This window comes from Convolutriloba macropyga, chromosome 2 (genome assembly GCF_964194025.1).
Source record: "Convolutriloba macropyga chromosome 2, txConMacr16.3, whole genome shotgun sequence".
Lineage (NCBI taxonomy): Eukaryota > Metazoa > Xenacoelomorpha > Acoela > Convolutidae > Convolutriloba > Convolutriloba macropyga.
Window position 1 is genome coordinate 4,467,514 of NC_134469.1, and position 25,007 is coordinate 4,492,520.

The 25,007-nt window shown below is 38.6% G+C and overlaps 1 protein-coding gene across 1 annotated transcript in view; it reads right to left on the reverse strand.

Annotated features, from left to right (window-relative positions):
- The window catches only part of LOC142355226 (uncharacterized), a 103,756-nt gene that overhangs the window by 12,132 nt on the left and 66,617 nt on the right, over positions 1–25,007 (reverse strand). The window contains exon 5 of the mRNA XM_075407458.1: positions 16,728–17,079. Coding sequence (XP_075263573.1) covers positions 16,728–17,079 — 352 coding nt within the window. The remainder of the gene's footprint in view (positions 1–16,727; positions 17,080–25,007) is intronic.

The following is a 25,007-nucleotide window of genomic DNA, read 5'->3' on the forward strand; positions in this document are numbered from 1 at the left end:
CCGAGTTCGGTTTTGATTTGTGCTTCGTTAACCAAATCACTCTGAGCCAAATATATGTTATTGATTGAGGAGCACACTCGATCGTTGACGGATTCGTCTTCGTCAAAATCCATTCTGCTCAAATCATCTGCATGGGGTATCTGCTCTCCTGGTGTGTATTTCATCTCATAGTCGAAGTTCATAGAGCTACTTAGAGCTACTGCCCATCTGGTTTTTCTAGCTAATGCTGTCTTCGGGATATCCTCGCATGGTGCTAAGAGATATTTCAGTCGTTTAGGGTAAATCGTCTTCCCTGAAGGAATTGCTTCAATCTTGTGGCCATAAACACAATTGCTAGTGCTTTCCGCTCTAGCCTTGAATAGTTTTGCTCCGCTGGAGTCAACGTTCTTGATACATATATAACTGGATTTCCTTCTTGCTAAAGAACCCCGCCAGTAGTAATTGTTGCTTCTTTTTGTAAACTGTATGGCTGTACAAGTGGGTCAGCACATAATTCAATTTCTATGTCTTCAAAGGTTTTTTGTTGCATTTTGCTCCATGAGAAATGGCTATTTCTCATGTTATTTAAGGGTAGCATTTTCGTTACAAAATTAGGAATCATTTTTCCGTAAAATTTTGATAGCCCAACAAATGATTCGAGTTGTTTATTGTTAGTTGGTGCTTTTGCATTTTTTATTTTTTCAACATGTTTAGAATCTGGTGCTATTTCCTGCTTCGAAATGGAGTATCCCAAAAAGCTAATGAGATCGACTGGTTTTGAGTTGAATTTTTTTAAATAAAAGTAAAATTTTTCTCACGTAGTCGACTCTGGACTGCAAGCATTCTCTTGTCGAACTGCTCCTTGGCAGTTGAATGCACCATCACATCGTCTTGAAAAATTGCAACGCCTTTGATTCCTTTTAGTGTTGATTTGATAGAATTCTGGAAGATTGAAGAGGAATTCTTCAATCCCTGACGTAGTCGGCACAACTTGAACAGCCCATGTGATGTCTTGATTGTGCAAATATTGTTTGCCTCTTCGTCCAGTTCTTTTTGATAGTAGGCATCTGAGGGGTCATTTTTGCCAAAATATGAGGCCCCATGTAGTTTGTGGATGATCTTCTCAATGTCTGGTATTGGGTAGTCCTCATCCATGGCGTTGAAATTGATATGCACTTTCAAGTCCACACAAAGTCCCAGTTCTTCACTCTTCTTTCTCTGCCACACCACTGGAGAAGCTTTAGTGATTCCTCCTGGCTGTACTTGTTCAAGAATGCCCTGTTTGACCATCTGTTCCACCTTCTTTGTGACCTTGTCTTGAAGAAGTATAGGTATTTTTCTGCCTTTGCAGAACATTGGCTGTGATCTTGGTATCAGCATGACATGAGCATTGTAACCTTTCACGGCCGGTAGGTGCTCGGCTGTGATGTTGTTCACACCGCGCTGGGGTAGAAGTTCTCCACTATTTAGTCCAAATTCTTTATCAGACTGCACAACTGCTATTTGTTTTGTGTGAGCATGCTTCCGTTTCACTCAACGTCACAGTTAAGTTATCCAAGAAGCGTTAATTAAAGACCATCATAAGCTTCTAGATGTCTCATCTTACCATCCAAATGAGGTTTACCAAACTCAGTCCTTGGTAAAACTCAGTCCACTGTTTTTGATGATATCACTGTGCTATCTGCTCCTGCGTCTACCTGCATTTTTACTTTGTATTGATTTGCAGTTATTTAATGATATATATTCCCATGTCGCAGACATAGTAAAGATTTATTCCTTAGTATAAAACAGTCCCATCTCCGATGGTGGAGATGCTTCTTCTGAAGAAATGTATTCTTCCTCGCAAAAAATAGTCTGTTTATTGTTTTTCCTTGAATTCAGTTGGGGTTTGCATCTACATATTTTTGAGAAGTTTCCAATTTTTCACATGTGTTTCAATTTTTTAACTTAACGCTGGACAGTATCTTTTAGAGTGTAGCTTACCTCCACACTTAGTTCACATGATGTTGCTTTTATTAGGCGTAAATTTTTCATTTGGTCTTCGAATGGTCTTTTTGAAGTTGAACCCAACTTCTCCTTTCACAGTAAAAGGCTTATTACCTGTTGAAGAAACTGCAAAAGCCATTGTTTGACTTCTGAACTGTAAGTTGTCAGTCTTTTCAGTAACAGAGCATGCTGGGTTTGCTTTAACACCGTCTAGTAGTCTAAATTTTGATTCAAGGTCCCTCAAACCTGAGATGAACTTCATTTTTAGAAACTCCTCTTCAAGATAGGCCGCTGTTTTGATTTTTTCGAAGTCACAATAGCGTGCTTTCTCTCTAAGACACGCTAAGAAATCGTCGTCTGACTCCCCTAAAACCTGTATTATGGACAGAAATTTAGCCCTTTCTGCCGTTAAGAATCTCTCTTTAGGAGAAATATAATTTTGAATCGCCAATGTGATGTCTTTACACGGAGTGTCTATTAAAATCTTAGGACTTATTAGGCTACAAGTTTGATAATTGCATTTTGCCCTTACATACTGAGAAAAAGATTTGTTACCTGCAGGTGCTGTACAGTACCATCGGTGTTGATCTTGTCCTCTTTCTTCTCTGCGCGACATTTTGCCACAAAAGACATAATACACACAGTAGCTGATGCTGCATTCCGTAGACTCAAAATTTGTCTGTCTGTAGCTGATCTGGATACCATTGTTGTGATCGGTAAAACGGGTCAAAAGAACTCAATAAGTTGAAATTTGAATTAAATTTTCAGCTGAAAATATACAAAAATTAGCTTATATTTATAGTACGTATCTATGCAAAAATATCCGGTGAAAATTTAGATTAGCTAAAAACATTTTGCATGATTATAATGTGAATAGATCTTAGTTCCGAATCCGGGACGCGATTTTCTTTTTTCATCTACATTTCATGAGAATCATACATGGCCTAGGTACAATCGAGTTCATTGGTTGGAGGTCGGTGGATGCTACAATCAGGTTTCTTTTGGTGGGAAAACTTACTTCTGACATATAATCGAGAGGTCAATAAGATAATGATAGCGCGCAAACAAAATTAGGGTTGAGATTAGTTTTGTGACCATTTCTTATCGACATAGGAACAAAGTTCGTCAGGTAGGTTCTTCTTTTCGTCAATGAAACTTTAAAAATGAAAACTTCTAAGTTTTTTTGATGTTTCTTTGAAACCATCACATTCTCCCTCCTGGTTTTAAGAAAGTTTGTGGGTATCGGTTCTCCAAATCTATTGGGTTGTTTTCTGTTTTTTTGTTTATTTTCGCGAAGGCTCTGATGATTTTGGTTGTTGCTGCTCTGCAGTTGATTTGACTGCAGAAGCATCATCTTGATGTGAAGGTCGCAATCTGTGTTCTGAAGTTGTGGTTCTGATTGAGATATGGTCTCCACTGATGGTTCAGTTCTCACATTGTCCTCGTCTAGTCTCGCAATTTGGTTGTCGCTCACTAGAATTGTCAATGATAAGTTTTCGGGCTGTATGAAAGATGTGTTCATATCCTTCCTGATGATAAAAGTAGTAGGAACTGTCCTTGCCTTCTCATCGGCCTTGAATAGAATGGGTTCACTTAAGTCAAAATCTGTTATTGCTGGAAGCCTCACTCTGCATCCCAACAGGAGTTCAACTGGAATTTGGCTCCTCGTTTTTGAAGTGTTGCGATGTGTCATCAGTGCTCTTGGCAGGAATGCTCCAAATGACAAATTAAAATAGGGACTCCATGTTCGAGGTGGCCGCTTCACTATCTGAACTACTCTTTCAGCTAGTCCATTAGCTTTTGGATGATCGACGGGTGATTCCAAATTCTTAATTCCCAGTGATCCACAACACTTACGAATTCAAGACAATTCATTCCCATTGAAGTTTTAGTTGACTATTTCGAATTTGTCGTTCTCGTTCTTGTGTTTGGTTGCGTCCTCGATTGCAGTTTCTTACTTGGGTTGGCATGCCAGTTTAACATGGGTCGGTTTTGTCTGGAGCAATGTTTCTAATGTTAAATTCTCCTTTGCAAGAATGGCCAAATTCACCTGTATTTGCCATATCTCCAATCGTATCAGTGGGTTGGATGTAGCGAGATAGATTGAGAGAGATGTATTGCGAGATTCAATTGAGAGAGATGTCTTGCGAGTTTCGCGGGGTTGACTGGACATGCCGCACAGAAATTGTGTTCTGTATAAGTTAATTGATTTGCTAGGCAAAATTCCAAAATTGTGTGTTCCAAATTACTAGCTTATTTTTGACGCGAAATCACTCTTATTTTTACTAGAATTAAATCAATTCGTTGACAAACTTTTAGGGGTATTTACTCCGCGAATATGAACTTACGCTTTCCGACTAATGATTCGCTTAGCGAATATCGATTTCATCAACTCTTTTCTTCTGAGTGTATTTGCGGAGCGGATATAGAATGAAAAGAGAACCGAATGACAATTGTATTGGATTGAAATAGAATGAGATTCAAAAGTTAACTAATAATTTGATCATCAATTTGATCACGCAAAATTTAAAACTTCACATTTAAAAAAGAAATTGGCAGCAAACTCGAACACAGACAACGTGGACAGATATTGTATCACAACTTTATGTAAACAAAGTGAACAAGGTATGATCGATTGAGTGTTGACCTTCAAATTGAAGTGAATGAAATAAACTATGAAACTGAACTAAAAAGAGAACTAAATTTTGATTGAGAAAGTTAATTCAGTTAGCGCCTCAATTGATATACATGAATTTTCCATCTTTACCACATTTCCCCCTCAGCAAAAAAATAAGACAAGGTATTGTTTATAACAGAAAACTAATAATATCAGTATTAGTTAATATAACAAAACGTTAATGTTTTGCATTGAGTTTTATGATCAATCTGTATCTTAGTCTGAAGCGTATTCCGCCTCGCATAGTGTCATACTGGTCCCTTAACGTTCGTAGTTTGGGAAGACGTACTATTGGGTCGGGTACGGTTGATCTGGTGAACAGGTCCTCACTTGAAAGTTGGAAGATTGGGTATCTTGATTTTGATTATCAGTAATTGGATTATTGTTAATATGGACCTGTTCTTGATTTGCTGTTCCTTCAACATTTGACGTCGCTTTTTTCTTGATGGTTCGCTGCTTACTGATAACGTTGGAGGGCGAGTTTGAGTCGATGCCGTAGACTCATCAGATTCAGTAATCGATGGCGATGTTCTCTTTTGTTTTTGTGATGATTTTGTTGTTGGTTGTGCTCTGATAGCTGCTTTGCGTTTTGGACGTTTTGGTGGTTCTGCAAATATCGGCAATGCTTGAGGGAGTGTCAATGGCCGCGCGAATTCAGTTGTTGTAAGTGGTTGTTGTTTTGGTGGTACGGGTACGCCTATTTTCTTGGGTTTTGTGGGCATCCGCACTCGCGAAGATCGAGAAATGATAGAATGTGTTCATGAAACACAAACGGTATCGTTATTGATTCCGCGGTATTTTATTTTCTTTTCTGCCTTGGTGCTGAATTTATCATGGTCAGAATTCCTGATGGTGACCTCTTTTTTCCCTGGTTCTTTAATTATAGACGTTTATTCATTTGATTTAATTACTGATGATCCCGGTGCGAGTACTTCGTAAAGTCCGTTAGAACTTTTCTGTGATATCTTTGATTTTGGCTGTTTCTTGGTCAGTTTAAGGGTTATGATGCCTCTGTTCGATGTGTCATGTGTTGCGATGTGTCATCAGTGCTCTTCGCAGGAATGCTCCAAATGACAAATTAAAAGAGGGACTCCATGTTCGAGGTGGCCGCTTCACTATCTGAACTACTCTTTCAGCTAGTCCATTAGCTTTTGGATGATCGACGGGTGATTCCAAATTCTTAATTCCCAGTGATCCACAACACTTACGAATTCAAGACAATTCATTCCCATTGAAGTTTTAGCTGACTATTTCGAATTTGTCGTTCTCGTTCTGTGTGTTTGGTTGCGTCCTCGATTGCAGTTTCTTACTTGGGTTGGCGTGCCAGTTTAACATGGGTCGGTTTTGTCTGGAGCAAAGTTTCTAATGTTAAATTCTCCTTTGCAAGGTTGGCCAAATTCACCTGTATTTGCCATTTCTCCAATCGTATCAGTGGGTTGGATGTAGCGAGATAGATTGAGGGAGATGCATTGCGAGATTCAATTGAGAGAATTCAATTGAGAGGGATGTCCTGCGAGATTCGCGGGGTTGACTGGACATGCCGCACAGAAATTGTGTTCTGTATAAGTTAATTGATTTGCTAGGCAAAATTCCAAAATTGTGTGTTCCAAATTACTAGCTTATTTTTGACGCGAAATCACTCTTATTTTTACTAGAATTAAATCAATTCGTTGACAAACATTTAGGGGTATTTACTTCGCGAATATGAACTTACGCTTTCCGACTAATGATTCGCTTAGCGAATATCGATTTCATCAACTCTTTTATTCTGAGTGTATTCGCGGAGCGGATATAGAATGAAAAGAGAACCGAATGACAATTGTATTGGATTGAAATAGAATGAGATTCAAAAGTTAACTAATAATTTGATCATCAATTTGATCACGCAAAATTTAAAACTTCACATTTAAAAAAGAAATTGGCAGCAAACTCGAACACAGACAACGTGGACAGATATTGTATCACAACTTTATGTAAACAAAGTGAACAAGGTATGATCGATTGAATGTTGACCTTCAAATTGAAGTGAATGAAATAAACTATGAAACTGAACTAAAAAGAGAACCAAATTTTGATTGAGAAAGTTAATTCAGTTAGCGCCTCAATTGATATACATGAATTTTCCATCTTTACCACATTTCCCCTCAGCAAAAAAATAAGACAAGGTATTGTTTATAACAGAACACTAATAATTTCAGTATTAGTTAATATAACAAAACGTTAATGTTTTGCATTGAGTTTTATGATCAATCTGTATCTTAGTCTGAAGCGTATTCCGCCTCGCATAGTGTCATACTGGTCCCTTAACGTTCGTAGTTTGGGAAGACGTAATATTGCGTCGGGTACGGTTGATCTGGTGAACAGGTCCTCACTTGAAAGTTGGAAGATTGGGTATCTTGATTTTGATTAGCAGTGTTTGGATTATTGTTAATATGGACCTGTTCTTGATTTGCTGTTCCCTCAACATTTGACGTCGCTTTTTTCTTGATGGTTCGCTGCTTACTGATAACAAAGGAGGGCGAGTTTGAGTCGATGCCGTAGACTCATCAGATTCAGTAATCGATGGCGATGTTCTCTTTTGTTTTTGTGATGATTTTGTGGTTGGTTGTGCTCTGATAGCTGCTTTGCGTTTTGGACGTTTTGGTGGTTCTGCAAATATCGGCAATGCTTGAGGGAGTGTCCTTGGCCGCGCGAATTCAGTTGTTGTAAGTGGTTGTTGTTTTGGTGGTGCGGGTACGCCTATTTTCTTGGGTTTTGTGGGCATCCGCACTCGCGAAGCTCGAGAAATGATAGAATGTGTTCATGAAACACAAACGGTATCGTTATTGATTCGGCGGTATTTTATTTTTTTTTCTGCCTTGGTGCTGAATTTAGCATGGTCAGAATTCCTGATGGTGACCTCTCTTTTCCCTGGTTCTTTAATTATAGACGTTTATTCATTTGATTTAATTACTAATGATCCCGGTGCGAGTACTTCGTAAAGTCCGTTAGAACTTTTCTGTGATATCTTTGATTTTGGCTGTTTCTTGGTCAGTTTAAGGGTTATGATGCTTCTGTTCTCGGAACTGGCAAACCAATATCTTGATGGGGCAATGTGTGGGGTCCTTTGTCAGGGTCTTCGTTGTATAGTTTCGAAGCATCTTTGCTGATTCTGTCCCGCTGTTTCTCAAATTCTACATTGCTTCTGTTTTCTGTTTTCCATTGTTCATCAGGTATGAATTTGTCTCAGCGCACTGTTTCCAAATCAATCTTTGCGCAAGGGTTACACTTGGCCGTTTTTGATAAAAGATCCCTGTGCAAGAACGGCCACCATGCCTGAACTGCCATGTCTGTCCTACCCAAACTCTCGTGATGTGTAGTGTGGGTGGCTTCTACATAAGCGTCTTTGATGGAGTTGGGGGTTGCAATTCTATCGTCCACACAAACACAGCAATTCTTTACATGTAGACCTTTCCAGTAACTGTGAATTAATGGACTAATTTGACCACAACGATCCTCGTTTCCACTGTTGATGCAGTTTTTGAGGATGTCATCTTTTGACGTCAGACTGGCCATTGGTGAGCTCAAGAAAATTTTTGATAACGCGAAATTGAATGAGTCCGTGTATAGATCACCAATGGAGGGGCGTATTGGGGACATTTGTGGTATCTGACCCCGGTGTTGAAGGTGTAATTGGAGCGCATGGTGCCTTGGAAGGGCCGGCTTCGTCTGCAAAACGAACCTTTGATGGCGTAGCTTGCTTTATTTGGGACAGTATTTCCTTGTCAGACGGTGACATCTTTAGTACAAATTGGAAGGATTGAGCGATGTGCTTAAAATTCGAAGAATGTTTAATCAACCGTTTTGTAGGGCAGTCAAAGGCAGAAAGTGAGTTTGGAATGTGGGTAGTCTCATTTACGGTCGAAGAATTACAACAATTGGGTGTTAATTCGCTAATGATAACGTCTACATTAGTAATTTCCGAATGTTCGAGATCTCGCGGCACAAATTTGCTGCAAGTATAATTAGTCAGTGGTATTTAAATTATTTGCGTCCGATTTTGTAAGCCCATCTCGCTCTGCTAAATCCGTCTAATTTTTCGCATTTAATAAAATACGTTTCGCGTTGCGTTTAAAAACGTCTAATTTGGCATCTATAAATTGCTTGTCATAAGTAGATATAATCACAGCTTTTTGTTGTGGCTCACGTGAAATATAGTATACTAAACCCCTTTTTGAACAAGGAAGGTGACCGATTGAAAAGTCAAAAGGTAGTAGCCGATCAATCCATCGGGTGAGACCATAGAGCAATATAGATAAAAATGGTCCATGGTCCGTTATGACAGTAAAGTGTTTACCGTACAGATAATATTTTAAAAAATCTATTGACCAGACTACTCCCAATAGTTCTAGTTCATTTGTACTGTAACGTTTTTAACGAAATTCAGTAAACGTGAGGCGAATACTACTGTATTCCAACCATCTAGAGTTTGCTGTTCAAGTGCGCAATCAAGATCTTTTCTAGAGGTGTCGCACTTAATTTGTGTTTCGAGATCTGGGTTAAAATGTTAATTTTCTGCTGCTTCTGCACTTTTTTCTCTAACCAGGTGAAATGATGTTCATGCTCAATAGTCCAAAAAAAGTTTGTATTCTTCTTTAATAACGGTCAAAGGGGGTAGCAAAGTTGAGAGAGATTAGATATAAATTTTTCTAAAAGATGAACAGAACCCATAAATGATCGCAACTTTTTTAAGTTCGTTGGAGAAGTGAGTTGTTGAATTGCATCGGTTTTGTTTGATAATGGAGTTGTTTCCGGTTGTGTTCTACGATGTCCGAGCCATTCAATTTGATCTTTTGCGAAATGACATTTTGCTAAAATTCTTCAATTCGGACTCTACTCCCTCCTTTTAATATATCGTCACGAAAACAAAAATTTTTATTTAGACAAGCTAACGTACAGTCCATAGCTTTCTCAAATTCGGCTGCCATATCAGGTAACCCAAAGAAACCTGTTTTGAAGCAATAAATGCCAGTAATATCACCGCTTACAATATGGAAATTAAAATAGCGAGCCGTATCAGCGTGTAATTTGAGTAGACTGTATGCGTTTTGCGAATCTAATGTCGTGAAATAAGCTGTTTTTTTGCGGTGCGTTTGACAGTGTTTGCGAAATATTTTGTATTAACGAATCTATATTTGGCTTTTGGTATATATTCTTGTGAACGGCCTCATTTACGATTTCCGAATTCGAAGCTATTTTGATTGAATAATCTTTTTTCACTGTAATGACAATCCAGGAAATGAGAAATTGATCAGAACAGTTGGACAACTTTTCAATATGTCCTTCATTAAGCAATTTTTCAAGTTCAATTTTCACTTCTGGTTGAAGATGAATGGGTACCTTTCTTCCCTTTTGATAAATTACTCAATAATTTTTATGAAATTTTGTGTTGAATGGGTGGTGTTTAGATTTACTAATTTGTGTGATTAATTCCGGAAAATCTTTCGCTAATGACTGATTTAATACACAAGGTGTATCGACTGCGTTTACATCAGTTTTTGGAAAACGTTTTTGTGTTACTGTTTTTCCAATTTGATCGAATAAATCCGGTCCTAGGATGAGTCATTAACAGTTAGCGACTACTGTTAATTTTGATTTTGGAATATTACAATCATTAAATTTTACTGAAGTTTTCAGTGTACCTAAAATTTCCACAATACCGTTTGAAAAGGATTAAAGTTCGAGTGGCTTTTTCTCTGACCATTAGGTTTGAATGGAATTAAAAATTATTTGCATAGCAATTGACATGATAATAATGGTATATCCACTGCCTGAATTGATGTGCAGATGAAAATCGGTGTTGCCAATTGTTACAGTCATGTTCTGCAGAGCAAATGGGGCAGGATGAATTTGTTCTATCGTTGCGTTATAATTGTCGTCCGACGAATCGTAATCAGAATTATATTTTTCGTTATAATTTCAAAAAAAATTACATTTTGATTATCAGGTTGGTCTGTGTTCTCTGAGTCATCAACATTTTTAATGCGTTTACTTTGTTGTGGATTTTTAGAATTTTTTCCGACATACCTTTGCAAAAAGATTGAGGAGGCCACATTGGTTACATTTATTACCCAATGCAGGGAAAACCTGACGGTGTTAGGTGTCCAATTCTGTCCACAACCTCGAAAAAGACCAGTTAATTCGCGATTGAAAGTAGTTCTGTTTTGTTGATGCACTCGACTATTTATTCCGCGAAATCGGGTGAATTGTTGTATCACACTGACTCCGTTGTTGTTGAACGAGTTTCTTTGTTCTGATTCTGATGGCCCATCTCCATGTTCACAGCAATGCAAAGAGTTCTTTCCGGTTCAACCGTGTCTCTTAAAAGTTCGCGTTGTATATCATCGTCAAGCATGTTGGTGATAAAGATATCCCTGATAATTGCCTCCTCGCGGTTTTCAAAATCACTATCTTCAGCAAATTCCTTGAAATATCTATAAAATTGCTCAATTGTTTCGCCCTTCTTTTGTTCTCCTGAGAAAAGGACATAGGAATCGAAAGTGATGTTACGAGGACGAATGAAGGCAATTTCCATTACTTCCCACAGCTTCAAGGACGATGGATCGTATATGTTGTCGTGTGGAAATTTCTGTGTTAAGACGACGACCCTCAATTCCGATGTTAAGATCGAGAAAGGAGGAAAATTTCTGGTCGCATATTGTCCACGATCTTTCACCACAAGGAAAGCCTGCTTCAGTTACTTTCTGACACTTTAATTCCCATTGAAGTTTTAGCTGACTACTTCGAATTTGTCGTTCTCGTTATGTGTGTTCGGTTGCATCCTCGATTGCAGTTTCATACTTGGGTTCGGGTGCCAGTTTAACATGGGTCGGTTTTGTCTGGAGCAAGGTGTCTAATGTTATATTTTCCTTTGCAAGAAAGACCAAATTCACCTGAGTATGCCATTTCTCTAATCTTATCGGCGGGTCGGATGTAGCCCTTTCCCAAAAGGATTCAATTGCGAGAGGTGTCTTGCGAGATTCGCGGTGCTGAATGCGCCATGTCGCACAGAAATCGTGTTCTGTTTAATTTAGTTGAGTTGCTAGGCAAAATTCTAAATTTGTAGCGTATTCGTGGCACAAAATCACTCTTACTTTTGCTGAATGAACTAATTCAATTCGTTGATAAACTATTAGTGGTATTTGCTCCGCGAACATGAACTTACGCTTTCCGACTAATGATTTGCTTAGCGAATATCGATTTTATTAACTGTACATTCTGAGTGTATTTGCGGAACGAAATTTGGATGAAAAGAGAATCAACTGAAAATTGTATTAGAATGAAATAGAATGAGATTCAAAAGTTAACCGATAGTTTGATCAGCAATTTGATCATGCAAAATTCACAACTTCACAACAAAAGAAGGAATTGGCGGCAAACAGCATGAGAGTTAACGTGGACAGATTTTGTAACAAAACTTTATGTAAACAAATTGAAAAAAGTATGATCGATTAAGTTTTGATCTTCAAATTGAAGTGAATGAAACAAATTATGAAACTGAACTCATAAGAGAACTAAATTATGATTAAAAAATTTTAATAAAGTTTGGGCCTCAAATGTTATACATGAATTTTCCATCTTTACATTTCCCCCTCAGCAAAAACAAGACAAAGTATTGTTTATAACAGAAAATTAATAAATTATGTACTAGTTAATATAATAATAAATTAATGTTTTGCAATGAGTTTTACGATCAATCTGCATCTTAGTCTGAAGCGTATTCCGCCTGGCGAAGCGTCATACTGGTCTCCCTACCTTCGTAGTTTTGGGGAGACGTAGTATTGCGTGGTGTACGGTTGATCTGGTGAACAAGTCCCACTTGAAATTTGGAAGACTGCGTGTATTGATTTTGATTAGCAGTATTTTGGAAAATTGAAATTTTAGATTTGTTGTTGATTTTCTGTTCCTTCAACATTTGACGTCACTTTTGTCTTGATGGTGCCCTGTTTGCTGATAACGTTGGAGGGCTAGTTTGAGTCGATGCCATAGACTCATCAGATTCAGTAATCGATGGTGATGTCCTCCTTCGTTTTTGTGATGGTTGTGTGGTTGTGTGGTTGGTGTTTTGCCACATATTCAGGCAATTTTTCCGCAACTGAAGCGCATTTTACATAAAAATTAGTTCTATCGCTTATTATTTTCATATTCTACTTTTTCGAAATTTACAGATTGAAAACAATTTCAACTTAATTGAAAACTAATTTAAAGTCAATATCTTCAGAATTCTAAAAATATCCTTCACCTACTTTCATTAGAACATGATAACAAAAAGTAGTTTCGGAAAGAAAAGTTAAAACTGTGTAAAGTTTTTTGACAAGGCTTGTCATAAGTTTTTGGTGTTCTCGAATTTCTTCTTAAAATCTGCTGGAAGGCTGAATATTGCTCCATGAAATATCGAATGTGTTTAAAAAATGCGAGGAATGAGTTGTTAATATTGAAAGAAATATATTGGAAAAATATAAGAAATAAAATTATAAACAAACTTTTTCAGCAACTAAATTTTAACTTTGTGCACATTCAGCCCTTTCTCTTCATTATTTGACACATTCAGAGGAAATGTTAAAAAATTATACTCCTACAGTCACAAAAATTGTCGTACCGTATTTTAAAGCTGCGCACGAGAGTGCAGGTTATGGTCATCTATCTGAAAGTCTCTATTAATAAAGAAATAGCAAAATGGCAATTATATTACCGTCTAGATAACAAGATAGACCAGACCGACACAAAAGTCACTTTCGCACATTAAATATAACTAAGTAGCAACAGCAACTATGACAGTAATAGTCGAAATACAGACAAAACCCGAGGCTCGGGTTCTACAGAGACGTCAAGTGAGGGGAGGGAAACGAGATGTCCTGATTTGGGAAATCAACTTAAGATTTGAGTTTTAGCTCTTTTTTTTACCTTTTTGCATTATCCAGATGTCTCTCAAAACGCATAAGAGCAAAAAATTGAGTGAGAATTTGTATTGTTCGTCATCATGGCTCAACAACGCCTCAAGAATAGGACAGACTTCAACTTTTTAATTTAATCCCAATTATTGCAACCATGGTTTTTTGGGAATCTGATCATAATATTATAGAGCCTTTGAAGATTAGAACATGTGTATATTCTTATTTGTTCTTCTTAATTGGATCTTGATTTTCTTGACAAAACTTGGGACGCCTTAACCACATATTATTAAGCTAAATTTTATGTTAAATCTTGACACGTCTAATAAGATCTTGCATAGTTTGATCCCCGATTTTTGAAACCCACTCAAGATAGCACATATCCCGGGTTGAAGTATCTTCGATTTCATACAAAGATCGGATATGATTTCATGCTGTTCCGATTTCTTAGTACGATCCTAGTATGAAACCAACGCATTATATATGCTCCTTTTATGATTACCAAGAAATCATATATGATCCTAGTATGATTACCAAGCATCAAACTTTTTTCCTTGAATTTATGTTTTAAAATTTACACAAAAGGTTTCACTTATATGATTCCCCGGCATCATTTTAGCCCAAAGACCCTGAATTTACTGCAATGTTGAGTGCTGAGTGACAGAATAAGTCTATCTATATGATTAAAGTTTTCAAATTCTCTGAAGCCATTTTATACCTATAAATGCCGTTCATTAGAATTACGCAAAACTTTTGGTTGCGTCGAACCTTTATATCAATTTCATAATACATTCAAAATCCAAATTAGTTGTTTTAGCGCGCCCAAAAAGTCAAATGCGGGCTGCATATACGATATATTAAGTTCAAGTTCCCTCCGAATACATTATACGGAAATTTTGGTATCAACCAATGTTTTATGTAACATATGTAATTTTGTATGATTTCCAATAATTTTTCGATTTCTACTGAAAATTAAAATTAAACAACTTTTTGGCTTTCAATTTTTTGTGGTAGTCCTGTATGATTTCCAAGAAAACATTAATGGCTATGATCTATTTGTGGCTACTAAGAAATCAAACAAATCATGTATGATTACTAAGAATCATATTTGACCTAAAATAAAAACATAACCGACTAACGTCGGGCGAATTGCTCTCAAACGACCGGTGAGCGGTTGGCTTCGTCAAAAGCTAGCCACGGTTTTTTGAAGCTAGCGCTAGCTTGATTCGGCTCTTCAACTTTGGTTTTCTAGCGTTGTTAGTAAACAAATCAAATAGAAAACTGTTATTTAAAAATTTGCAAAATATTGCAAAACTTAAAAGAAAAGCTTCCAGATTTCGCAGTGAAAAAGTTCAAACTATTTTTTCTCTCTTGATTTATGTCGAGTAGCCCATCTGCTAGACTTGAAAAACTTCGTCGGCCAGTAATGATAGTTAAACTCAGAAAAGGACAAAAACACCCAAAAATTTTGAAACCAATTTCAAATTTTAACAAAATCTTTCTAAAATTCAAGACATTAAAATCTTCAAAACCATTTCATTGTCTCAAGATACTATACAGCATCACTATTTCAAGATTAATCACTTTTACTGGCTCAAAAACATCCATCACTATTTCACGATTAATTACTTTTACTGGCTCAAAAACATCCATACACTTGGAACATGATAATAGTTTTTCGAAAATTAAAAAAAGTATACTAAATTTTATCAAAAAAATGCTAAAGCTGGAGTCATTTAAATAATGATTACAATTACATGAATCTAGAAACTATTTGACAGCTTTTCATGAAGCCTAGGGAGGAGGTCTCTAGATCCCTGGTGACGAAGAAAATGATAAAAATGTCAAAGGTTCAAAAAACTTAAAAAAATGCAGATGATTTTAAAAATTGCTGATCTTAAAATCTTGAAAAACCTTCCATTACATCTAGAAGCTATGCAGTAACCTAAGCTCAAACTCTAGAGGAGTTCATGTCGCTGTTGAGTTTGGCGAAACCAAGAAATTGACAAAAAATTCAAAAATTAGGGGTTGCAAAAACACTGCTATAATTTGTGATAAAACAAGTAAATAATCCATGGCCAACAAACACTTTTCAGTAACTTATTATCAAACTCTAACGGAGATTTTCATTTAGGCTAAAAAACTTGAATAAATGACAATAATGACAAATAAACTGACAATAGCGATAATAAACTGACAATAAATATTAGAAAATTTAAAACTGCAAGTTTTGTCAGAAAAAAATGCTGAAATTCGTGGTGTTGAAATCTGGATACAAAAACAATTCATTACTTTTAGAAATTATACAATACATACTTTTCAGTCCCAGAGGAGGTTTCTCGAGTTTTAAGGCTGGAGAAACCTAAAAACCAACAAAAACTTGAAAATAAGTTTTAAAAAAATGAAAAATTTGTCATATTTAAAAATTGAAAGCTATTCCATGGCAAAAAAAATTGTTTCAGTAACTTATTATCAAATCCTTACGGACGTTTTCGGGCCCCTGCGTCCGGAAACAAGTCAAAGAAAAAAATTGTCAAAAAAATAGGAAAAATTTGCACGTTTTGTCAAAAAAAAAGCTAAAATTCGTAATTTTAAAAAGTTGAAACCATTCCACTACCACTAGAAACTATGCAGTAACCTAATATAAAACCCTAGAGGGTAGGGGGTGGGCAACAGTGGGGTGGGGGGAGGGCAAGAGCGCGGTGGGGGGATGGGGGTCAACAGAGGGGGTGTCGTCAACCTCTAAACACCGCCCTTCACAACATAAGTATAAGTCTCCAACTTTGAGCTGAAACAGAGCTGAAGGGCTCTAAGAGAACTTAATGCCCGCTGGGTGCTACCTGTTTATCCCGTTTTTGAGGACGAAAAGTCAAAAGCGTCAGACGAAAAATCGATCAAGCGAAAAATCGCATAAAAAAAGACCGACAGGACTAATATAATTGCTACAAACTTCGTTTGAGAGCAATTAATCGAAAAATTTATGATCCGTGACCAGGGGTTTTAGTTTTCTTACGTTTTCTTGCTATGAATCGTAATAAGATTTTATTTAAAGATTCCTTTCAATGAGCAATATTGTGGACTTAATAAATTATAGAACCTCGTAAAAATTCTTCAAGTATTTCTACCACCCAATGAACCTGTAACTAACAACCTACCTTGCTCTTCCATCACTTGTGTGTCCTCATACTGACATCTGAAACCCTGGTCTTGCCTCTGAAATCGCTCCCCCGTAAACCCTAACAGCAACACCTTCTTCCCCATGTTAAACAAACTACGATACACATCAAACGCGGGAATAGTTGGAAGGTTTCTTTCGTCCGGATCTACAACAAAAATCTGCCCAATGTAATCTATGCAGAGATCTTTAGGTGGGAATATGATGATAGTCCGGCTGCGGAGTTGAAGTAACGATATATAAAGATGGAACTGTTTATGATTGACATTTGTGACGAAAACCGGGTCTTGAAGTAAATCCTTTTTGCCCTCACGCACTAGAGTGTTATACTCCTGTACATTACACGGCCATGTTAAACCATCATATTGAGCTCAATGCTAAAATATTTTTTGCAGACTTAAAAAATAAGTTTAATGCGGTGAAAAGATTTAAGAATTGTCGTTCTTATCGTTAAATGCATAGTGAATGCTGTGGAAAAAATTTCACCACTAAGAATTGCAAATCTTACAAAAATTCACCGCCAAATTTACCAATTATCTTCAAAAACAAATTGCAAAAAAAGCGATGTCAGAATGGCGGTGAATGCGCTTTGAGTGGTGAAAAAATTTCACCACTTGAAATCACAAACCGTACAAAGTTAATTCACCGCAAAAAATTTATACCGCTTAAAACCGCAAATCATAAAAAGTTTCACCGCTTTCACTGTATACATCGTTAAAAGACTCGGGCGCTCTGCGGTAAAACTTTTTTAACCACTATTCACTGCAATTGGTGCCCAGTTTTGGAAACTTGCAAAAAAAACTGGCATGTAGCTGCGATTGTTTACGTTCCCGAGAATTAGTCTTGCATACCAAAAAAGTTTCAGTAATTAAACACATTGTTTTCCTGATGTTCCCAAAATGGAATATCAATCGCATTACTGTATTTATCAGCATGATTGCGCCATATTATAAACATAACCGACCAAACGTCGGAAGAATTGCTCTCGAACGATTTGTGGGAGCTCTAATCAAATCCAGTCTGCTTCAGTCGGGGAAGGGGGAGGGAGGGAGTGAGAGCCTAAATGGGACTAAGAAATTCAATAGTGGGCTTCAAATGACCACAATAGAGGTTAACATATACCACTATTAAGATTTAAAGTAAAAAATGGCACCAGTTTTGGCGCATTTTTAATTCACTTTTAGTAATAATTTGCCGCAAATTGAGTTCAGCTGCTTGATATTGTGATTGAGAGAGAAATTGAGATCATGCAAAACGCACAAAGCAAGGGCGTAAAATCCACTCGAAAAGTCATAATTCTCAAGCGATAATTTTGCAAAAAAACATAGCCGGTAGCATACCGGAGACGACTCGAATCGTCTGGCATTATTATCTCTAAACTAACCTTGCCAAATTCAGAACATCAAAATAGACAAGAGAGAGAAAAAAACAAAAGTAGCCCAACGAAGCACATTAAAGTGTTTTAAAAATGCCTATAATTCTTTAGCTGCGGGGGAGCTAGGTGGGATGGGTGGGTGGATAGGTTGGGGAGTTGGGTACTGCTGGGGTAGTTGAGGGGGGGGGGGGGGTTGCTGGGGTAGTTCGGTGAAAGGATGGTCAGTTTGGGGGGTAGTGGTAGGTGGTGTGTGGGGGGGTAAGTTAGGCAGGGGGGCAAGTAGGTGAAGGGAGGGATTAGGGGTAGGTGGGGGTAAGTTGGGGGGGGGATGCGGGGGCCGTGGCGGCGGGAGGGGAGGGGGTAGGTAGATAGGTGTTGGGGGGGGGGGGGGGGTGGGGGTGTAGACAGGTGGTTTTTCGGGGTGGGGGGGGGGGTTGTGCGGTGTAGTTTAGATTTTTAGGGGTGACAAATATAGAAACAAAACATCTCAAAATGCACCTTCACCTTGCAAAATCTATCTCTCTTCACCTTGCGCATTATCAGCGGTTCCTAATTAGTATACACTTCAAACGAAGCTACTGTTAAAGTCCAATTTTCGAAAACAGAAGTCCGTCGAACAGAAAGCAGTCAAAATTCAAGTTGTGAACAAATTTGGTTTCTGCTAAAAAACATAGCCGGTAGAATACCGGAAACAACTCGAATCGTCGAGCCTAATAATCTCTAACCTAACTTTACCAAAATCAGAACACAAAATAGACAACAGAAAAAAAGAAAAGTAGCCCAACAAACACCATTAAAGTGTTTTAAAATTGCCGACAATTTTTTAGGTTTGGGAGGAGCTAGGTGGGGTGGGTGGATTGGTTGGTAAGGTGGGTAGCGGTGGGGTAGATGGGGGTATTTAGGAGAAGGGAGGGGGTAGTTTGGGGGGTAGGGTTAGGTGGGGGGGGGTAAGTTGGGCGGGGCGGGTGGGGTAGGTAGGTGGTGGGTGGGGGTAGTTAGGTGGGTGGGTGGGTGGGTAGATAGGTTGGGGAGGTGGGTAGTGCTGGGGTAGTTGTGGGGGGGGGGGTAAGTAGAGGTTGCTAGGTGAAGGCAGGGTTTAGGGGTAGGAGAGGGTAAGCCGGGGGTGCGGGGCGGTGGTGGGTATGTAGGTGTTTGGGAGGGGGGTACGTAAGTGTTGGGGAGTGGGGGTGGGTAGGTGTTGGGGGGGGGGGGGAGGGCTAGAAAGGTATTAGGGGGTTTGTGCGGTGTAGTTTAGATAATTAGGGATGACTTAAAGAGGAACAGAAAACTCAAAATCAGCTCTTCACCTTGACACCTTGAAAATTATCAGCAGTTCCTAATTACTATACATTACAAACGAAGCTACTGTTAAAGTCCATTGTTCGAGAACAGAAATCAAAAATCAAAAACGGAGGTAAATGCTCGAACAGAAAGAAGTCAAATTTCAAGTCATGAACAAATTTGCTTTCTGCTAAACAAAAACTATAGAATCTCAATACTCGTTTTCGAGTCGTAAAAACACACCCGTTTACAACAACTGCTTTGAACTTCGTTCAAGAGCAATTAAAAAAGAACTTAAGTGCATAAGTGAAAATACATGATCATATATTGACAACGTTCCGTTAAACCAGTATCATGAAAGTTATTTCAGCTCAGAATGCTTAAAGGTTGTTCACACATACGTATTCATATAGTGGAAACAAACTTAAAATATGCAAGTCACTTTTCTTTAAAGAAACGAGACATACGATTTGTGTCAGTTCTTTTTAAAGCATAGCCGGTAGATTGCCGAAAATTGCCTTATTAGACTCTTGTGGCCTTCCAAGGTATTGGAACAACCAGAGAAAAAACATAGACAGATTGACCACAAGTCCTTCATTAGACCCCTACTTTTTGGGTTGGAGCCGGACTGTCATTTTTATACAACACATTTGATCTATAAGAAAACAGCCGTAACGAAGCTTTTTAAAATTAAAATTGAAAATCAGAAACTCCAGACTCTAATACTCAAGAATTAGGGCATATACGTTTGGCCTTACATAGATTCACACTGTTGATCTTTTTAACCATTGAACGTTTATAATATTGAAATCATTAAGTGAGTTTAGAACTCAGGTAGTTAGGTGAAGGGAGGGGGTAGGGATAGGTGGGGTTTATGTTGGGGGGATGCGGGGGCGGTGGCGGCGGGAGGGGAGGGGGTAGGTAGATAGGTGTTGGGGGGGTGTAGACAGGTGGTTTTTCGGGGGGGGGGGTTGTGCGGTGTTGTTTAGATTTTTAGGGGTGACAAATATAGAAACAAAACATCTCAAAATGCACCTTCACCTAGCAAAATCTATCTCTCTTCACCTTGCGCATTATCAGCGGTTCCTAATTAGTATACACTTCAAACGAAGCTACTGTTAAGAGAGAAGAGAGAAACTAGCCTAGAGAAGTCAAAAAGATTTCACGCAAAATGTTGAAAAAGCGGCAAAATGAGGTAAAGCGAAACATTTTTTATTCGACGAAGTAAAAAAAAAACATAGCCGGTAGAAAACTGGAAACAACTCGAATCGTCGTGCTTTATAATCTCTAACCTAACCTTACCAAAATCAGAACATCAAAATATACAAGAGAAAAAAAAGAAAAGTAGCCACATTAAAGTGTTTTAAAATTGCCGACAATTTTTGATTTGCGGGAGGAGCTAGGTGGGGTGGATGGATAGGTTGGGAAGGTGGGTAGTGCTGGCGTAGTTCGGGGGTAGTTAGGTGAAGGGAGGGGGGTAGTTTGGGAGGTAAGGTTATTTTGGGGGTGGGTAGGTTGGGCGGGGTGGGGTGGGGGTTAGGTAGGTGGTGGGGGAGGGTGGTACGTAGGTGGGTGTGTGGGTAGATAGGTTGGGGAGGTGGGTAGTGCTGGGGTAGTTGTGGGGGGGTCAGTAGGGGTTGCTAGGTGAAGGCAGGGGTTAGGGGTAGGTGGGGGTAAGCCGGGGGTGCGAGGCGGTGGTGGGTATGTAGGTGCTTGGGAGGGGGGTGCAGAACTTTAACAGCAGATCCTAATTACTAAACATTACAAAAGAAGCTACTGTTAAAGTCCAATGTTCGAAAACAGAAGTCAACAATCAAAAAGGAGGTAAATGCTCGAACAGAAGGAAGTCAAATTTCAAGTCATGAACAAACTTGCTTTCTGCTAAAAAAAACAAAGCCGGTAGATTACAGGGAACAACTCGTATCGTTGTGCTTTATAATCTCTAACCTAACCTCACCAAAATCAGAACATCAAAATAGACAAGCGAAAAAAAGAGTAGTCCAACAAACCACACTAAAGTGTTTTAAAAATTACGACAATTTTCCAGGTGCGGGGCGAGCTGGGTGGTGTGTGTGGTTAGATAGGTTGGGGAGGTGGGTAGTGCTGGTGTAGTTGGGGTGGGGTAGTTGGGGGTAAGTTGGGGGGGGGGGGTAAGTAGGTGTTTGGGGGGTTAGGTAGGTGTTGGGGGAGGGAGTAGGTAGGTTTTCGGGGGGTTGGTAGATAGGTGGTGGGGGTGGGGTTGTGCGGAGTAGTAAATGCTCGAACAGAAAGAAGTCAAAATTCAAGTCATGAACAAACTTGCTTTCTGCTAAAGAACATAGCCGAGTTAGGGGGGTAGTTAGGTGAAGGGAGGGAGTAGTTTTTGGGGGTAGGGGGTAAGTTTCGGGAGGGGGGATAGGTTGTAGGTGTACGTAGGTGGGTGGTGGGTAGATAGGTTGTGGAGGTGGGTAGTGCTGGTGTAGTTGGGGGGAGGGGGAAGGTAGATATTGGGGGGGGGGGGGTGGGGGTGGGGGTTAAATAGGTGGTGGGGGGGGTTTGCAGTGTAGTTTACATAATTAGGGGTGACATATATAGGAACAAAAAATCTCACAATGACCTCTTCACTTTGAACATTACCAGCGGTTCCTAATTTACTATACATTACAAACGAGGCTACTGTTGAAGTCCATTGTTCAAAAAACAGATGTCAACAATCAAAAACGGAGGTAAATGCTAGAACAGAGAGATGTCAAAATTCAAGCCATGAACGAACTTGCTTTCTGCTAAAGAAAACCTGTGGAATCTTATTACTCCTTTTCGAGTCGTAAAAACCTGTAGATTCTCAATGCTCCTCTTTAAGTCGTAAAAACCTGCATAATCTGAATATTCCTCTTCGAGTCGTTAAAACCACGATGTCCCCAATAATAGTCGCTATTGCTTCGCGGCTATTAAAAAACATATAAGCATGCCAATAAACCTTGTATTTTGTCTGTTTGCCATGCGTGACTAAGTACTAATTCAAACAAACAAATTACTTCGCTAGAGAGATATGGTTAGGACTAATTACTGACAATGTTTGGTAATTGAAATGACATTTTGTTAGATTCGAATCGTCAATGGCTAAAAATTTTAAAAGGCTGTTGAAAACTTAGGGTTCGCAAACTCAGGTGTTTTCAGTTTCTCTTCAGGGTGCGCTCTATTTTTTGTTCAGTATTTCTGTGCCCATTTTTAAGCGCAGGAATTATGTGTTCTGCATTTGCATAACTTTTGCTTTGGTTTCTTACGATTGCTTGGTGTGGGGATCCATGCTCCTTTCTGCAATTATTTTTATAACGTTTTGAATTGTTTCTCTGAATATTCCATTCGCCTTTAAAAGAATTGCAATTCTACGACCACGAAGATACGACATCCGATTTCAAAGAAATTACTAATAGGGATAAAATGCGAAATTATTTTAAAAAGGAAAAGTAGGAAAAAGGAAAACGAAGATGCAGAAGTGCTTCTTGTCGTGTTGCTTCTTTTTGTTTTTGTTTATTTTCACTTCTTAACGTTGTAAAAAATTTATCCCAGCAATAAGAACATTATTGGACGTAGGATACTGTTTTTGAGCGCTATGGCGTAGTTTGGGTAGTTTTTTTGTTAATCATGGGTATTTTTAACGTAATTTGGAGCCTATTTTAAAAGAAATTAGTTTTGCTTGATTTTGCACGAAAAAATTATTCTTCTGACAATCTTGTAAAAAAGTTAATCTTGTACGATTTGTAGGATCTAACAACTATTTGTGGGATAAAGTTTCTTCAAGATCTCGGGATTCAAGCAATTGCAAACTCTTCATACAGCAACAGTGACGACAACAGAATGGCGGGAAAAAGTAGTCTCGGATCTTTCAACAATGCCCCCCCCCCTTTGCCCTCTTGAAATTCAAGCGAGCTATTTATTGACCAATCAGAGACGACTAATAACTTTCCACGCATGCACATACTATGTTAAATTGAGTAGAATAAAATACGCCATGGTATGGCAACTAGCAAAACAGGAATACAAAGCAAAAAGAATTTCCGGATTACATCCCTGGGTTGGAGTCCCAGTGAATCCCATGGGTCATCGATGGTTCACTTTTTCTCTGATCACAGAAACTCCATCGATGAGAAAAGCTCAGATTTTCACTGGATCATAGAAAATCCATCGATGGGCTTTCATTGGGCCATTGAAAATCCATCAAAAATAGGTCCAAAAAGCGTCAAAAATAGCCAGGAAGTCCTCCAAAAATAGCCGGAAAATGGTCAAAAACAGCCCAGAAATCCTCCAAAATTAGCCGGGAAATCGTCTAAAAATAGCCGGGAAAACGTCAAAAAGCTCAGAAATCGTCCAAAAATCGTCAAGAAAGTTCATCAATCCCCCCATTCGCATTGGAGATGCTCCTTTAGTGACACCTGAAAAAATCAATAGTCAGCCAAGTCCTTCGCACCATTGTTTATTCCAGTGGCATATCCCATTGTGACCCCTATCGAGGCCAGTTCAACATTGACACACCATATTGACTTTGGTTTGCTGCTTCTTTCTTTGATTATTCGCTCAAACTTTTTACTCTACAACTGGAACTCTATATCTCTATTCTAGAAAGCTGGATCTATTCCTGTTCTAGAAAGCTGGACCTATTCCTGTTCTGGAAAACTGGATCTGTTCTGGAAAGTTGGAACTCTTCCTGTTCTGGAAGCTGGATCTGTTCTGGAAAGTTGGATCTATTCCTGTTCTGGAAAACTGGAATCTGTTCTGGAAAGTTGGAACTCTTCCTGTTCTGGAAAGCTGGATATATTCCTGTTGTTGAAAGCTGGATCTATTTCTGGATCTGTTCTGGAAACCAACCCCCCTGAAATCTGGATTTAATCTAACCACCAACTCCCCACTCTCCCTGGAAACGCTTTCTGTCACACTCGAAACACGTTCCGATTCGTTTTGATCCATTTCTTAATCCTTACACAGACGTTCATGAAATGGGATGCCAAATTCAGGGACGCCAATTTCATTATAGTCATTTCAAAGAGAACGGCATATTTTGTCCTCCCTTCGACTCCCTATCGGTACTAATTGTGGATTAAACTGCTAATTTTGATGACGTCATCTCATGGAAGATGGTCTTTTTAGTGACACGTTACTGAAAACAACAATTAAAAGTACAATTAGGAGCAGGTAACTCCATTTTGTTAAGAAAATTGACAAACATGTGAGATTTTCGAATTTTCATTCCCATGGATATTCTATGATCCATCGATGGAAAAAAGGATTTTCTGTGATCCATCGATAGAAAGTTAGGTTTTATGAAATACACTGACCCATCGATGGATCTAGAAGTTATTATGAAAAAACAATGATCCGATGAGATAAACTGGGACTCCAACCCGGGTCCCACAGCACATGACAGGCATGGCCGTGAACGGCGGTCCGCAATAACTAATAAACTAATATTCGACTATCTAAACTGTAGGCCCAAATAATATCGTGGTAAAGTATAGCACAGAAGGGGTGGCAGTTCTCTACTAGGTACCAAAGGGGGGGGGCAATTGTTGAAAAGATCCGCAGTCTCATCCCAAAGCAGAGTTCAGTAACTATTTTCAGTTTTCGTAG